Source organism: Drosophila simulans, chromosome 2L (genome assembly GCF_016746395.2).
Source record: "Drosophila simulans strain w501 chromosome 2L, Prin_Dsim_3.1, whole genome shotgun sequence".
NCBI lineage: Eukaryota > Metazoa > Arthropoda > Insecta > Diptera > Drosophilidae > Drosophila > Drosophila simulans.
In genome coordinates this window covers 2,394,741-2,411,870 of record NC_052520.2, presented here as the reverse complement: position 1 = coordinate 2,411,870, position 17,130 = coordinate 2,394,741, and the positions used below count along the sequence as shown (strand labels likewise).

The window sequence follows — 17,130 nt, the reverse complement described above, 5'->3', positions numbered from 1 at the left end:
CGCATCCGTCCCGTTCGCACCCGCTGTGGTGAAAAGCTCGCCACGCAGGCGACAGCTGCGCAGGCCCGAGAATCCTTCGAGAGCCCTTCGTCCTTCGGCATTGGTCGACGGCGGATGGCAACTGTAGCAGTTGAGACTGGGGACAGCTGTGGGGGAATGGCACGCCACCTGGCCAAAAAGAACCAATCAGAGGTCCTGGTACATGGGAATGTCCTCCTCTGGGTTGGCATGCGAATCTCAGTCGTGCGTGAAATGCTATTAACATGTTGCCAGGCCATTTTCCATTGTTTTCCTCCTGGCACACAGACGTCCTTCGTCCTTCTGCCGCCTTTTCATCGAATGTCAGCCATTTTGAATATTTTCCCCTGTCTGCTTGGGGGCTCAAAATAGCTCCAAACTTGGTGAATTTTTGGAAAATGCTACGATTTATGGATGAGCGTTTACAAATGAATCGTGGAGTCTGACCAGCTACAAATAAGTGCGTCCTTTGCTCTTGGCTTTGATCGATTCGAATCGGACGTGATGCTTTTTAAATTCTCACATTTGGGAGCTTGAAATCTATCTAATGGATTATCATTAGTCACAGGTTGGTTTAACGGCCACAAATTTATATCATTAATTCCATGAGAATTCTTTCATGCGCGGCTAGTTTCGTTTTTATTAGCCGCTTATGTTCCGAATATCCAAGGAAAGAAAAATGAGTGACCAGTTCCAAACAACACATATACTGAAAGGATGTACTTATTAGTCCCGTCACTTACCAAGTTTAATAAGTAACGACCAAGTGTGTAAGTCTTGCCCAACTCGAATATTCTCAATGGCCACTTTAAGTAGCTAATAATCCTGGTCAACAGTGTGCCTCGATTCTCATCAACCACATCGATTCCTGGCACACAAAAAATCCATGCCCCATAGAAATGCCCGCTTCCGTTCGGAGTCCCATTCCAGGATCCCCTCCAGATGTCCTGGCCACGTTGCTAATACGACGCGTTGGCCTAACCCTCATAAGCATAAAGCAAACAGCCAGCAAACAGTTGCAACTCAGCCAAAAGCTATAATAAAGTTGCGGAAGTAAACAGCAAAGCGAAATAAACAAGAAGCGGGACGAGGCAACAGCCGAGCTGGGAAATGAAAGGAAAGTCAACAAAACGGCAGCGGGATTTTCGCATTCGAAAGGGATACAGATACATTTTGCAGATACATCTACGTCTACGGGATGAGCCAGACTTCGGGGCAGACAGATTTCCACAGACAAGACGGCGGCACAATAAAAGCGGCCACAACAACAGCCGCTCATCTGCGATATTAAATTTCGAAAAATGCCCAATCCGTGCGGCGTTTTACTATTTAAACAAAGCGATTAAGGGTGCGTGGCTAGCGGCTAAAAGCGCCATCCACATTGATTGACGTAAATGAAGAATAATCGAATTGCGAATTGCGCTCATAAAACTCTAAACTAAGTGGCGACGTTGTCGGCCGGATCGAGTGTCAGTCAGTGCCCATCGTGCACAGTGGAAAAAACCGAACATTTCAAAATGGTTACATTCTCAATCTACAAAAGTGCTAGTCAAATATATATTTTGTTTGGATTACCATAAGTTCTATATGCATTTGAGATTTAAAAGCAGTATACATTTATACATTTATGATTTTAACAAATTTAATTTTTTTCCTTACTACAAATGATTCTACCGCACCCACTGTGCCCAAATCGGTAACTTTAGCTGTTGGCCCGCTCTCATAAATTGTCAGCAGAAAAGTGTCAAACTTGAGTTGACAGTCCCCCGGACGGAGTTTCGTCCTGGAATCGGGCGAGGACTTCCGCTGGCCTCGCAGTTCCCATCGCACGTCAGCGGTAATTAGTGCAGCTTCGGCAGAAAGTCGTCTTCAATTTCATTGCGCCAGCATAATCATCATTATCCTGTTGGGCCTGTTGTGTCCTTATCCACGCGGCGGTCTCCCGTCGTCCTTGCCGCTTGCACTAATTACAAAATAACTTTTGCAGCTTTGTCATCTCTGTGTACTTTTTTCGGGGGATTCCCCACGGTGCGTATGATGTATGGCTTTTCGTTGTCTGATTTATGAGTGAATTATGGGAATGGGCGTCTGTGGATTACTGTCGGTGAAAGGGTTTCACGCGGTTTTAATTACCAGCCGAAACTGTGACGACTTTAAAGGCTCTCGAATTTCAGCTCGAAATCCGCAAAAGCATGCGAGTGGTTTTCCCACCGTGGCGGGAAATTGATGAGCTTCTGTGGATTCAGCAGACTCATGCTGTCAATCCACATGTCCACCCACTCAATCACCAAACTAAACGCTGTGCTCGTCGATAAGCGTGCCACATAGTAAGCGGAGTAATATTTCGAATCCTTGGGAATGGGGGAATCTCGCAGGTCGGGGGTTAAGGGTGTGTTGCTGCCCAAAAACGATTTCTGAGATTTAATATTTATTTTTGTTTGTGTGCAAATAGCTGGAAGCGTCTGAGATATGATGGAAACTGCGAGGGGGAAGTGATGAAATGGAGGATTCTGAGATGTCTGTTCGGTGGGAGATTTTTCTTGCAGCTTTTGTATATTTTGGATTTATAGAGACATGAAACTATCATATATCTCCATAGTTTCACTACCCCACATGGAGGAATCGCCTTGCCCGTCCTAATTAGCATATGCCTCCATTTAGGGCTCAACTCTTTGTCCGTCGTACAACAACAACGAAATCCATTAGGGTCATAGAAAGTATATTGCATTTATTCACTCGGAATTCATTTTTCTCTCCGCTTGCCGAACAACAATAAGAGCAGAATACAAAAGGCGAAAAGCGTCAGTCAGTGCAACTTTATTTCAAGCTACAATGCGCAGGCAGCCCACCTACTAAAACACAAAACCTCATATTTATTACACTGAACAGAAATACTGAGTAGTATGCAGAGAAAACCCCAACAAGTTTCCATAAATATAAACTTTTGTTATATAAAAAAAAATATAAACATTTGATTTTTCATGTAAAAAAATATATAAAGTTTTAAAACATTATAAATATTTTTTCCAACTTTTTTCCAACGCTATGTGACATTTTTTTGTCGAGTGTAGAAGTCCTGGTGACAGGCGGCGGTATACCGGAAGCAAATGCTTTTGTCGCCCGGCGTGTGCCGCTTTCTGTTGTTGCGTTCGTTTTTTGAGTTTTACCCTCAAAATGCATGGGCTTGCTCATAAATGCTAGCCTGAATCTTTAGAATGCCTTGATTAATGTTGGCGCACGTTGGCTTTTACCCCTTCCACGTCGCAGGATAAGGGTGACCGAGAGCGGGCAATAAAAATGTTGTCACACATCATTTAGCAAGTACGGGCAGTCCGTGCTCTTCCGAGGCCTTAAATCGGTTTTAATATATTTATTATGAATTCTCAGGCATTTCAATTCGCCGTTGGACACCTGATACCCCCTTTTCATCTGCCTGCCCGAAGAAGATTCGTTGCCATTGCCTGCCAGGCATCATAATGAATCTAATCACTTACGCTCGAGTGCATCAATTATGCTGCCATCAAGGATCGGGCAGCAGGACGAGTGGGAGGATGGGACCGACGGGCTGACAAAATGACTCCAGGATGGAGTGACAGGCGTGGTGGACGCGGAGCCAGCAGAACAGAAGCGACGACGTGCCCATTGTTAGCTGTGAAAATTTGTTTGCTACGTCATCGCAACAACAAGCCCCTCAAGTTGATAACTTTATGATGCTGTAAACAGACATATACATACATTTATACATCTATGCACCCCAAAAAGTCGAGAAGTCTAAGAGAGGGTGGTAGTATTAAAAAAGTTTTGAAATGGAATCAGTGGGAATAGTGGGATGACTGACAAGAGCAATCTATATGATATAAGTTTTCGTCCTTTTGATATTTAAAAAAAAAAATAGAAATTAATGCTAAGAAAAGAAATATTATCCTTGTTAAGGATTTTATCGAACTTAAAATTTGTTAATTCATTTTAAAGTATTTATCTTTTATTTCAACTAAAAGTTAAAGTATCTTCCCCCCTTGGTCATCTGTGTGAAGAAGCCACAAAATGTGTTTGTCATCATTAGAAAAATATTAAATTTCCTCTGCCCAAGTCCAGATCGCCCTGGCAAAAGGACACGGATGGCAATGGCGCAGGGCTTTAATTGCTGCGAATGCGAATACTTAAAAGTTGTTGCCTTTTATGCGGTTGCCGTCAAAGCGAAACTCAATTAAGCTGCAGTCACCACCCCATGAAACATGGCCCACCCCGAATCAACCCATGGTCTTCCCTGATTTAAAACTGCTGATACGGCAGTTAAGGACGTCGGGGGACCAGGACATCAATAGGAGGCTTTGTCATGGTTGCCCTGCCAGCCAGCCACCGAATGCCTTTTCAAAGGCATTTTTAATTGAAATTATCCGATGCTACCTTTTCGGCTTCTCCCGCAAGATTTCCATTCGAGTTTTGCGTTTTTCTGCTTTGTTACCTTGCAGTTGGGTTGATTGACATGTGAGGCGTCGTCCTGCTGCTTGGAAACTTTCCCTCGGCCTCAGCTTGTTTACATCTTAGAGCGCTAATAGCGGCAGACTTAAGTCTGCGAGCAATACGCCATAAATCCATGTTAATAACGCCATTGTCAGAGGGGCTGCAATCCTGTCTCAATTCGGAAGGACGCAGCTGCACTGAAAACAATTAGTGCACAAATGAAATGCTTCATAAATGGAGCACCTTTAAGGTCCAAAGGATACTTGCTTCTTCTTTATAAAACACATATCTTCTTTATTTCAAAGTGTAAGATTCTGTAGTGGCCGAACGGGGGAGATTTTCAACTCAAAAGACATTTAAGTAGATTAAGCGACTTTCATGTTGTGTCTTCAGTCTTTGGGACATCAAGCCAAATGAACGACGACAGTGAAACAATTCTCGAGGCACGCCCGGTGGCAAAGGACTTGAGCACGGCGAACGGCAGGATATAAAGCCCGGCAATATGCCCAGCCAGTTGCCACTCGAAATATATGCAAATATAGTCCTTGAGCGTGGGCGTGGCAAAGGGGGCGTTGCAGCGGCAGCAGCTTCAGCAGCAAACAATGAAAGTAAATGCCAAAACATTTTATTGATTATCAGGCGAAAGGGAAGCTTAGACAGTAGGTTCAGGTTACATGATATCGGAATGAAAACTTTAAATATGAAATTTTATAAGTCTAATTCAAATGTCAACGTCAAGGTGTCTATCTAAGGTGAAGATCCTAAGAGTTATTTAAAATATGAATAATACATTTTTTTTTCATAAACTAGTTGAAGTTCCACTGTGCGTGGTCCTTCAGCTGCCATTAGACGGCGCCGGCGAGTGTGCTACACTTTTTTGCAGTTGTCTGACGACAATGCGAACTGGAGTCCTGACGTCCTGGAGTCCGTGTCTGAACACCGGAGTGGGGACCCGAACTTGGGTATGGGTAAGAGCATTGAGCATTTTAATAACCGCAGTGGAGAAGCGGGAAACCCGAATCGGAGTAAGGGAAACGAAGGGCGGCCATAAATTATGCCACCCACCGACTGGAAAAAGGCGAAAACATTGACAGTCGTCCTTCGTGGGCCGCCCGTTGAGCGATTTGTAGTACATCTCCCCCCTTCCCGCGACTGCGCTTTTTGGCGTGCTGAGGCCCAAAGGACCTCCCCTGGCTTTTCGATGCGTTGGCAATTTTAAACTCGATCGTTAGAGATAGCAATAAGGAACAGAAGGAATGAGGCTGCGAAGTGGTCAGTGCGGCGTCATAATGCAATTGTATAATTTTCTTAAAAGCTCACTGTCGTCGACGATGAGTGTAACAATAATACGCAACTGGAGTGCACTTAGTGCCGAAAGTAGCGAACCATTTAGAGATCACAAAGGGCATTACAGAAATTAAAAATGCCCCAAATGGGCAATGAACCCCCAGAAAACACACATTTGGTCAACGAAAACAATCAGGCAAATGGTGTGAAACAGGGCATTTAGCTAATTGAAATGAGCGGGCAAATAAAATGCTTGCCAAATAGTAAATAGAAGTAAAAGTGCAAATCCTTGGCTGCCGCATGGAGTCACGTTTCACTTGGGGCTTAGCCCAGAGCTCCTGGCCTTCCTTTGGCAGGACCACCTGTGGCTTCCGCCCGCCAGGATCACGTCCCAGGTGCGAAATGAAGATTTATAAAATGGCAAATTGATTTAGCGTGCCAAGTGTTTCCTAATACCGCCAGCTTGATGAAATTTTAATTTTCTCCCCCAGGGAGCACAAAGGTTTCCCAGCTCATGTGGCTCGATTTCACCCCCGAGACTTTAGTAATTGAGGGTTAAACTAGCACAAGTTGTGGCTCATCAACAGGTAATTTCTGTGCGGGATTTTTATGACTACTTGCCGCTTGTTAGTTCGGAAATAAATAATGCATGAGGCAACTTTAATGTAACAAGCTCAACTCAATTTCGCCCCACAAAACCCGTAATTTGAATACTTGGCCGCATCACGTTTTCCGACTTTTCTTCTATTCCCCGTATTGGCAATCGCGATACGCATTTTTATTATTTTTTTTTCCTTTCCCGCTATCTATTGGTAATACAATACGTTCAATTCTGCTTTTGGCTTTTCTTGAGCAAATACAGCGCGGAAAAAATTCAATTAAATGTAATCGCATCTATTTCTTCTGCGCCCGTGACTGATTGTTCTAAGGACGAAAGGCGCGGAAAGAATTGAAATTAAAATTGAATAAATAGCCAAATAAACACGCTCTTTGAAAGTAAATGCTAATTCCGCGCTTTTTCTCAAGTTTCCACTTTCGTTTTTTATTATTTTTCATCACCCATCTCAAGTGTGCGGAGGCACGTGCCACGCCAAATCCTTTTAATGTGTCTCCAAAGTTGGGAAACTCGATTTGGGAAGTTGTCATGTTGTAAGGAAGAAAATCATATTGTAGAACTTTCAAATCTATGCTCAATAAAAATCATACTATTATATTTATATATATTTATATATTTATTATATATATAATTTAGTGTTAGATCTAGACATAAGTTAAACTCCCACTTTACTTAAAGGAAACCTGACCAAAAAGAGAAATAAACCGAAGACAGATCAAATTAGGAAGGCGGAAAACTTTTCAATTACCATCGGATTCAATTAATAATGCTGCTATGCAGGTAGCACACACATTTCAGCTAACCAGCTTAAATGGGGAAAAAACGTTTTCCATTTAGCAAGGACGCAATGAAATTCAATTAACCTCAAGTGGATGCCACAACAGCAGGATTCGCCATGATGAAGGCATAAAACAAAGGCAGATCCTGCGGTGGCATTCACACCTCATCATCGTCAACAGAAGGATATTTCTCGGATGGAATGGAATGGGATGGATGGCATGGGAGGGGGTAGTGAGGATTCGGCAGAACATCCCCCAAGCGTTTAGCTTCTGATATTGCCACCCGGGGTTATCGATGGCATATTAAACTTTCGCTGCCGCTGGCTTTTCTGGACGAGGAGTGCTCCTCAGGACCCCGTCTGATTAAGAGCTGAGCAAACAAATCACGAACCAGCCGGATTGTTTGCTTAGCCAGTGTCTAAACATCGCTCTCGACTGTTTTTTAAACTGTTTGCGAAGCGGTTCCGAGTCGTGGAACAACCCCAGTGTAATTAACATTTCAATTTTGCTCATCGAGCAAATGTATCTCTTGTGCTTCACTGCCTCCCAGCCTTCGGTAAATAAATTGTGTTCCAGGGCAATTGGTGCTGCTCTTCCGTGTTGACATATGCAAATTTTTAGCACCGCCCACAACAATTCTCAAAACTTTTCTGATTACTTTTTGGGCATCCTGGAGGGGTCGAAGTAGACCTGGTTATTTGCCAACTTGATGGTTCAATCGAATCGATTGTTTGCTCTTTGCTGGTTTTATTACTTCATATAATATACAAATATAAATGAGAAGAAGATTTCGAATTCACGTATATCATCGACAATTTAAGATATTTTATAAAACGTTTTAAGATTTCATTGATTATTACCTATCGTTCTTAAAAAACTTAACAAAGAAATGAAATATCTGCCAATAATGTTATCTTCTGCCCTCTTTTAACAAGAGTTTCTTGTTTGTTAAATGATTACAATAGCTGTTTTGATTACAATTAACTCGTTTTATTTACATAAAATCACATTTGTTTTCCAATACAAGTACAAAACAATGCCACAATAAAAACAATTAACTAATCATAGGTTCTAGATCGATATGGATTGATATGATGTTGCTATGATATTCTTTAGGTTCATTGAGAGATATTCTAGCTGGGCGAAGCGTTAAGAACTAAGCCCGAATTATGGGATCCTTTGATATCGACTCCAAGCAACTGAGAGCTGGATTCTCGGGCTCCCACTGCCACTGCCACATCCGAATGTCCGCCAGTTCCGTCGGCAGTGCTGCCACAGCAGGCGAGGTCCTTGCCAAGGCATGTCCTTGATGTGACGAGGGGAATCCCCTTTTGTTTTCCTTCTGCTTTTCTGTTTTTCCGGACTCTGCTCCCTTCTCACGACCGATTCCCGGGCGTCGATTGTGGTTTGTGTGTGGCGCCAGCCACTGGGCCGGGGTTTTTATAGCTGCCGCCGCAGAAACGAAGCTTTCTAGACTCCCCGTCCGGAAAATGGAAAACTTTCGTGTTGAGTTTCAGTCGAGCGGAGTGTTGAGTTTCCCCACGCAAGTGGCAACAATTGTTGCCGCCTAATTGGGTGTATATATGTATGTATGTATGTACGTGCTCCTGTGGCGCTTAGGTAAATAACCATACTTGTATACAACGTGTGTATGTGCGTGTGTTTGACCTTATGCACACAAGGACACGGGAGCAAAAGGAGGAGCCAGGACCTTCCATCCATCGCAATGGCCGCCATTCGAAAATTTCGCCGAGCTCGGCACAAAATTAAATGTTATTTAAATTATGCCCGCTCCTGCGCTCTAATCCTTTCATTCCTGCGAGTAAGTGATTAAAGCCATTAACGAAATTATCGAGGATTATAAAGATTTGTACGGGACTTCGCAGCGGGTGTTCTTTCGGAAGACAATGCCGTTTCCGTAATCCCGGGGCTTCAATTAATGGAGTGTCGCCGTCTCGCCCACTCGCAAAAAGGGTTGCTGCCCCGCCCACCGCTAAAAGGTGATTCTCGCAATTGGAAAGGGTGGTTTTCAGATTTGTTATTGCACGGAATGGCCATATCTTTTTTTAAACATTGCGTTTCAACGTAGACTCTCGTCTGATGACGTCAATGGGGAGCACAGCTTTCATAGTTTTCATTCCTCTATTGACGCTCTTTTGAGCTTTTTCTGTTCTTCTTATTACTATTTTATTGGTTGCGGAAAAAGAATACAAACTAAAAGTGTCAAAAGATAATGAACACATAAAATCAAAGTAAAACCGAAAAAAGAACCAGTTGCTACTGATAATTAAGAAAAATAACACACACAGTGTGGAACTATTAATCAAAATTAAGGAAAAATTTAGGAAATGCGAACATTTGTACTAAAGTAGTGAGCTTTGCTTCATATAGAAAATAGAAAATATATACTTGTATAAAATATACTTTTTAAAATGTAGTCAGCAGTATAATGGAGGATGTTTCCAATACCGATGTAAAGAAGGTGGAAGCAAGTACGCCAGTAAAAGAAACCAGAAGTAAGGAGGAATCCCCTACAGAAGCTGGAGCAGGTCCTGTGCCACAAAGTTCCCAAGAAGTGTTGCTCAGCTCACACACATATAATTCACCAGATGACGAGCATTCCATTTGCGAAACTAATGAAGATAGAAGATCAGGAATTGCTTCCCCATCACCTTCTTCACCTGAAGATGTTTGTAAAACAGTTGATAAACATAATGGAGTACAGGTAGATAGCTCCGGAATCTCTGGAGATATATGTCTTGGAAGTCTGATGAGTGCAGATTTATTGGAGTCCGAACTTAACTCACAATCTAGTGGGGAGCTTTTAGATAACAATGAATTGGTAGCGAGGAAAAAGAAAAGAGATTTGATGAAAACAGACGAAACTGAAGACCCCGAGGAAGAATTTAGGAAACATTTTCTTAAAACTTTTCAGAACTTGCCTAGAATATCACAGATCTCACTGGACGATAACCCCATAAATCCGACAACAGAAAGCAAACAGAATGCTGAAATAGATACAGAAATGCCAAATACTTCCAATGAAGATGCAGGATCATTAAAAAATGAAGGTGTAATAACTGGCAAAGCAATATTACGAACAAATTTATCAACTAGCGATGCAGATAACATCGAGCAGCCGGATAACAATATCACAGAAAACACCGAAATTACCTTACTTCAAAACAGTTATATTCAAGAGAAAGAGAATGCTGATGAAATTCCTTCCTCCTCAAATAAAAACATTTAAAATCAGAAAGTTTATAATTTGGCAAACTATCCGTATCCATATTTTCGGCATTTAAATTTCAGTTATTTGGCCATATCAACCCAAATAATGATTCAAAAGTGGAATGTTATACCTCGTTGAGCTCGTAATTTGATGCCCAATCGATTGGCGTTCCAATCTGAACCTTTTATTTTTTGACCATTTTTTTCAAATTTTGATGATGTAACCCCTTATAAAAAATGCAAAAAATTGAAAAAATTAAAATTTTTTCAAAATCTTCCTAAAAGTGATGCGGATAGTTAGCGTTGGTTGTCCGCAACACAAAACAGTCGGATTTTCATATCTACGACTGTTGTAGACCATTTTCTGAAACAAGGATCTTCTTTCTGCCTTAACCACTTCAAAGAATTTTCATCTCCTGAGCAACCGACTTCCAGAAAAAAAAACTCAGCCAACTTCATGACGCCAAATTAACTAGCAGACATTTCTATTAGCTCTTCGGAATGAATGCCTAGGCAATTTACGCTTAATATATGCATGATGCTGTCCGCCCGATAACATTCGAAGAATGCCAAGGGATTCGGGGGTGGAAGGTCCAAGGTTAAGGATGGGTGCTGTCCTGCCCTTCCCTTTCCCTTCTCTTCCAGGTTGTTGGGACAACGCGAGCGCCCCTGTTGCCATCTATATCTTTATCTATGTACGGCACGTGGAAAAGTTTCGTTCGCTTAACTCTGACATTCTAAATGAATTTAATGACTTGGAAATGGCCACCTACCGATTTTGAATTTTAATTTCGCAGGATGTTTTCTGAGTCAGTTCAGTCTATAAAGTTATAAAATTTCTGTATTTACCACACAGAACCTTTTATGGGAATTTAGAAAATTGCTTTTCCAAATCAAAGCTACAAATGAAATCAAAATCCGATCTGGCGATATCAACTTAATCGGCTAAAATCAATCGATTCCCCTGGGAGGGTAATTTGTATACTGGTATCTGGAAGGGTGTTCATATCTCTCAGATATAGATATCCCATCCTAGGCAAGTGCAACAGCCTGAAGCCGGAGATCCTGGGGAGAACGATTGCCGTCTGAGGGAACTCCCAAAGTACCTTTTCACACATGAGCGCGCCAGGACGCAGGACGAAAAAAAGGAAAACAGAGGGCAGGATGGCAGACGTTGACGAGGGGTGGGACATACAATCCTCGATTTCTGTTGTTGTAAATCACAAAGTGAAACCGAAACCGTTAACGTGTTGCGGTTACGCTGCTGACTTTGCTGTGCGGCAAGAAAAAAGAAAAAAATGTGGCAGAAATGAGGGGGAGCCGAGGCAAGTCATTCCATTTGGGAGGCTTTATTAAATGCGCGCTGAGCTGAGGGGCAATGTCCTGTCTCGGCTTTTTATTGCGATTTTTTCGCAATGTTTTGGCTCTTTGTGTGAGTTTATCAAGCTCCTTACATTTGTTTTCCTGTAAAACGGGGGCAACTTCCCCGAGCAAACTTCTCTTATTTAATGATTCCTTTTAGAGAAGCCCGAATCGATGGGGGAAAACCGAAGGCTGGTTTCGCATTTCAACTTGAGAAATGTGAAATTGTTCCAGTTCCTTATTTTTTCCTTTTTTTTTTTTTGTTGGCCTCCCAAAGATTTGTCAAATCTTTGACACAATGATGCATAGCGTTATCTGAGATTTGCCAAGTGAAAAAATAACAACAAGCGACTTTGCGAATTAATCTTCTTAATGCCCGGGTCCCATAACCATGGGCACTAAGTGGAGTGCTTAGGACACGGAATCACTTAATGCGATTGGCCCAAAAAAGGACTCCTCCTTTGGGGCACTTCCAAAAATACTTGCTAATTGCTGCACTCGTTGAGAATGCAACTAGGCAATGCGTTTCCACTGGCGACCATGGCACTGCACTTCCGAAGGACATAATCATATCAGCTTCCGCACGATTTAACAGCAACGCAATTTTGATGGCACCCAGACCAGACCGAGTGCGTCAGCATGGCAACCGATTGTCTGTCCATTCTTCGTTGGGTTTTCACACTGGAAAAACATCGAAAACCGTAGCGAGCTAAATAAATTAAAGGGAAATTAACTACTAATAATTAACTACTAAAAAGGATGTCTTAGACCATGCTTAAATGGTGAACTTTTCACTTTTCAACAGTTGTTTTAATGTTTTCAAAAATATGATCTATTCTTATTAATAGTTGGTATATGCCAAACCCTTCAATTTCGTTCTGTGTCCTGAATTCCTTTCGATTTGCTCAACACTTTTTTTGGCTTCGCATTGATTGCTCCACAATTGCGCAATTTCGCTCACTAAAAGCATTTCAAAGGACCTGTGGAGTGGGGCTTCCTCTGCCTGCTGCCATGACGCATAAGCTCCGATAAAAACTGTTGTTCGATAAGCATTTTGTTTGCCATGTGCCTGGAGTTGTTAGGGCGTCTGTGCCCCAGCCCAAGTCACGAACTCCTGTGGTAACGCAGTGGGCTGCTGTGCAGGATTGAAGGCGGAGAAACGCTTGGGGAAGCCATAACGAATCAGTTTTTGATGTGGAACTTTGCAAAGTTCTATGGAAATTGTAAGGAAATTCCGAATGCATGGGAGGAGGCGATTCAATCGTAAACAACTATATATTGCTTAATGCTAGGGAAACTGAATTAAAATATATAATACTCATTTAAGTCATCTCCTTTAAACAGGACCATGTACGTAGGTGTCCTGTCACAGAGGGGCCCTCAGAAGTATGCTATAGTTCAGACATATATTGCACATTCTCCCCACATTTGCCGCTTGGCAAAGGGTCCTGCGGCTTAGTCACCACACTCCCACACTCATGGGCACACACACACATGTACACATGATATTCATTATGAACGGCTTAAGCGATTTCCCCAGGGCCCAGGAGCTTAGTCCTTCACGCAGACACACTCATGCATATGCACAGATATATTTGGGTTTTTATTTATTTCTTTTTATGAAAGCCCCGCTGAATGGAATCCGATTTGACGAGCAGTCGAAAAAAGGAACTCGTCAGCAAATTGGCAGCTCGAAAAAAGATGCGGTAAGCAGGAAAACCAATTCTCAACCTGATTGTTGGCCACATCAATCAGGATGTCGTGTTCAACATGCAGGCGAAAATATGAACATAATAATTAACGCTCATAATTCGACTCTCCCCAAAAGTGGACAACAATTCGCTTCTTTTGCTAATGAAAATAATCTGTCATCAAAGCCAAAAAGCCACCCCCTATGGGAACAGGTGCTCGTGCTGCCCCCTCTTCTGTTTTCCCTTATCCTGTTGCTTTTTCCAGGACACGCCTCCTGATACACTATATGATTACATTTGGTTCCCAGCTATTAACTCTGCATGGCTTGTGGGCAGGAAGGGTTGAAAGGTTGGCGGACGGAAATTGCATTTGTGCTGGCCCAAATCAGATAAGATTCACCGACGACGCCCTCGTCCTTGGCCAGGATATGACATTAAAAGCGCATCAAAGTCGAATGGCGAGCAGAGGCTACGCATCAGCAGCGGAAACTGTTGCCGTAATTACATTCGAGTCGGATAGAAAAAATTCCAAAGACGTATGTTCGGCTATGCGAACGCCTGATACCCTTTTCAGTGTCTTACGGGATCTTATCAGTATTCTCTATTATAATTAATCTTCACCAAGGTCATGATATGTTACTAAATGATATATTTAACTTAAAAAATGTCTAATTTTAATTTTAAACTCTCTAACCCTTGTAGATAGGGTTTCGTACAGCTGAATCTCCTTTCGATATCCTTTCCTTCGACAATAAGGAGCACATTGCTGGTCATTTGCGCGGTCCTTTAACCCTGGTCGCTTGTGAGCTTAGCTTCCCCCGGAGGCTGAACTTTGATTTGGTCTTTGTTTGCGCCGTTAAATTAAATGTCCTTGCCCAGCCGCTCGGGATCTGAGCTCATCCTGGCTGCGCAGGGACAATGCCAGCAATTCCAGTCATTTCCTTAATAGAAATCTTATCTTTTGTGACGCCTTCGCCGTGTGCCTAAGCCGGATATCACACCTTTGACATCTGCCCTTGGCTCCCGACAAAGCAGGTCCATGCTAAGCACTCAAATATCTCTTACTTCCGGTCCGGCTTTTTGGGAGAAAATCATTCGGAAAAATTGGGTGTTTATTTATACCAACACTAGCAGACGAAACCATGAAATCCTGCTGTGCCACTCAGACGACGCGTTGTGAGTGTCCAACGGGTCTAAGATTGGGGAAGAGCCCGCAGGCTCCACTCATCGACATGCTGGGTCCGCATCCAGATGAGGTCATCATGACGATCCTGGACCGCATCCTCTATCTTTCGGGCGCCACGAAAATAATTCCAATGCTGGAGTTGTCGAAAGAAGGTCAGTAATCGATGGATATAAAGGATAAAGGCGTCTATAGATAAAATAAACCCCGTAGGGCCAGCGCTTAAGAAGGAATCCTGCTCACCACCAGCACCCTGTGCACCAAGCCATTGCAGTTCTGGAAGCAGCTCGGCTTATCCTTCATCGGCCTGGAGCACCTGCTGCTCCAAGCCGTCGACTATCTGTTGTTGTCCCAAGCCAACGAAATGCTGCGGCAGTCCAAAAGTTCCACTAGTACCCTGCAGTCCGAAATCTTCCTGCTTCAAGACCCCGAGTCGGCTAAGTGCCGCCTCCTGTTGTCCCCGCCAGCGTACTCCCAGGGTGGACTTCGATCACCCGGCGGAGGATATTCCGTTGAGAAAAAAGGCGGGCAGCGCCACGATAACGGAACAGATAAGCCGATCAATTTCCACCTGCTCGGTGGCCTGTCAGCAGCTGAAAGACAAACTTACATCCCAGGTTGCCCAAGGAAACAAGGACCAAAAGTGGTTGTGGACCCGGTTGATTCGTGGCAACGATGGCTGCATGGTGTACGAGGTGTACAAGGACTCCGATGCAGACAATTCTCCCTCTACGATCGGGTCGGAAGCACCTATCATCCTTTTTCTAGTCATGCCGAATGGTTGCATCATGCCATTTGAGTCTATTTGTGGTCCTTAGGGAGATGGTACTCGTTTTGTATACTTTTTAGCTTGTGGTCAGTTAAAAATAAACTTTCACCCGTACTTTGTATTTTCATATTTAATTTATACAACAAATACTAAGCTACACGTATGCCTTTCTTTAGCATAAGGAAGACCACTCCAGCACAAACAAACATATAGATGGACAGTATAACAACGGACTCTAGATCACTTCGATGACCCGGGTCCAGGGACATGTTGACCATTCCCGTAAGGAAGTTGGAGATCATGAAGTGAGTCAAACCATTCATGTTCAGGCTTTCAACAAATGTGGGCAAGGAAATGCTCTTTTGCACATCATCTCCAATAGACTTCTTAGAACAAATATCTGGCCGTACGAGTTTCAGCTCAAAGAAAAACGCGTAGATCAAAATTAGGCTTAGGGAAACAGCGAAAATCCAAATTACATAGCCAAAACTGAAAGTTACACGTGCTACGCCCGTTAGAAAAGAACTTATAAAAACCAATTTCCAGCAGAGAATGGCCACGAAAAGAATTCTCTTTAACTTTCTTATTAGTCCTTGATAAGTGAGGCTATCATGGGAGGTATACCACTTGGCAAAGTAAATGCTGAGCAAATAGAGGGCCACACATCCGTGCAGGGAACTCAAGCCTTCCCGATTGGCACGGATAAATCCTTCATGGGGTGCAGTAGACATGACAAAATCGGAGAGTCCCAGTTGGAGCACCAGTTCGTGAAGGAAAAGCAAACCTAAAATCGTAGGAAATTAAAATTTATTGCATTATTATTTCTTCTGGACCTACCTATTGCGAGTGCCAGGAGCTGTTCATCAGAGTTCACCAAAAGGCTATAGCAGCTGCCCAGCAATTTCGTGAATCCCAGTATGAAGAAGGCATTCAAGTGGCGGCCGTATTCCGTCTCATCCTGGTGATAGTCGATCAACGTGATGACAATGGTGCGCGCAAGCCCTAGAACCAGCAACGGAATAACAGATCTCCTTAGTTTCCTAAGGTCAGCTATACTCCGTGCTCTATGCGAAACCAATCCCATGGTCACAACAAACAGCCCGATTCCCATATCCATGACAGCTGCTCCGAAAGTTCGACTTTTCCGGTAATCCGTGGGATATGAAGGGAAGTCCACGGCAAGGATGGCGGCACAGGTTCCACTGTACGCAGTTGCTCTTAGCAGAGTGAAAACTATGGGTCTCTTACCGACCTTATACATGAAGCTTGGAGGATTGGGATCGATATTTCCGTAAATATAGACCAGAACAGCTAAGGATACCACCAGGGAGTATGTGTAGCTATAGGCACTCCCCACCGTAATCAATATCACGGTGGGCAAACCAATCAGAACTAGCTCCAGTAGGAATCTCCTCGTGGATAGCATCGGCAAGTGTCCGCAGAGCAGGCGGGAAATGACAAATCCCAATATCGTGGGCAGAATGGTTAAGAAGCTATCCAAGCTTTCCTTGATAGATCTCCAGGATTTCAAATCCACATCATTCAGATCGTGCTCTACGAAGCTGGCCACCTCGGCTTCCATTTTGTTTGGTTTTTATTAGACCTCGGGCTTAAGCTAGCACATAAAACTATAAATTAATACGAACTTTTAAGGCCGGTTGAAAAATGTAAACAAAAACAAATAGTAATGTAAGTTAGCCGATAACATAGCCGATTATGCAGCAGTCAGC

General features: G+C 43.1%; 4 protein-coding genes and 1 long non-coding RNA gene across 5 annotated transcripts; 3 read left to right on the top strand and 2 right to left on the bottom strand.

Annotated features, from left to right (window-relative positions):
• The first annotated feature begins 130 nt into the window (after positions 1–130).
• Positions 131–7,326, top strand: LOC27206656. Its single transcript, XR_006541804.1, has 5 exons — positions 131–586; positions 650–788; positions 855–3,339; positions 3,406–5,234; positions 5,293–7,326. It is a non-coding gene; the product is annotated as an uncharacterized LOC27206656 (long non-coding RNA).
• Positions 7,327–8,141: 815 nt separating this feature from the next.
• LOC120284922 lies at positions 8,142–8,591 on the bottom strand. Its single transcript, XM_039294436.2, has one exon. The coding sequence runs from the start codon at positions 8,464–8,466 to the stop codon at positions 8,332–8,334; it is 135 nt and encodes a 44-aa protein (XP_039150370.1). The 5' UTR covers positions 8,467–8,591; the 3' UTR covers positions 8,142–8,331.
• Positions 8,592–9,388: 797 nt separating this feature from the next.
• Positions 9,389–10,975, top strand: LOC27208248. The gene is made up of 2 exons (XM_016183846.3): positions 9,389–9,535; positions 9,603–10,975. Exon 2 carries the CDS (start codon positions 9,614–9,616, stop codon positions 10,412–10,414), a length of 801 nt encoding a protein of 266 aa, XP_016023142.1. The 5' UTR covers positions 9,389–9,535; positions 9,603–9,613; the 3' UTR covers positions 10,415–10,975.
• A 3,515-nt stretch (positions 10,976–14,490) lies between these two features.
• LOC6730707 lies at positions 14,491–15,514 on the top strand. Its single transcript, XM_002077841.4, has 2 exons — positions 14,491–14,786; positions 14,845–15,514. The coding sequence occupies exons 1-2, from the start codon at positions 14,591–14,593 to the stop codon at positions 15,447–15,449; spliced, it is 801 nt and encodes a 266-aa protein (XP_002077877.1). The 5' UTR covers positions 14,491–14,590; the 3' UTR covers positions 15,450–15,514.
• Positions 15,513–17,103, bottom strand: LOC6730706 (uncharacterized protein At4g17910). Its single transcript, XM_002077840.4, has 2 exons — positions 16,238–17,103; positions 15,513–16,184 (listed from the first exon to the last, which is right to left on the bottom strand). The coding sequence occupies exons 1-2, from the start codon at positions 16,980–16,982 to the stop codon at positions 15,550–15,552; spliced, it is 1,380 nt and encodes a 459-aa protein (XP_002077876.2). The 5' UTR covers positions 16,983–17,103; the 3' UTR covers positions 15,513–15,549.
• Positions 17,104–17,130: the final 27 nt, after the last annotated feature.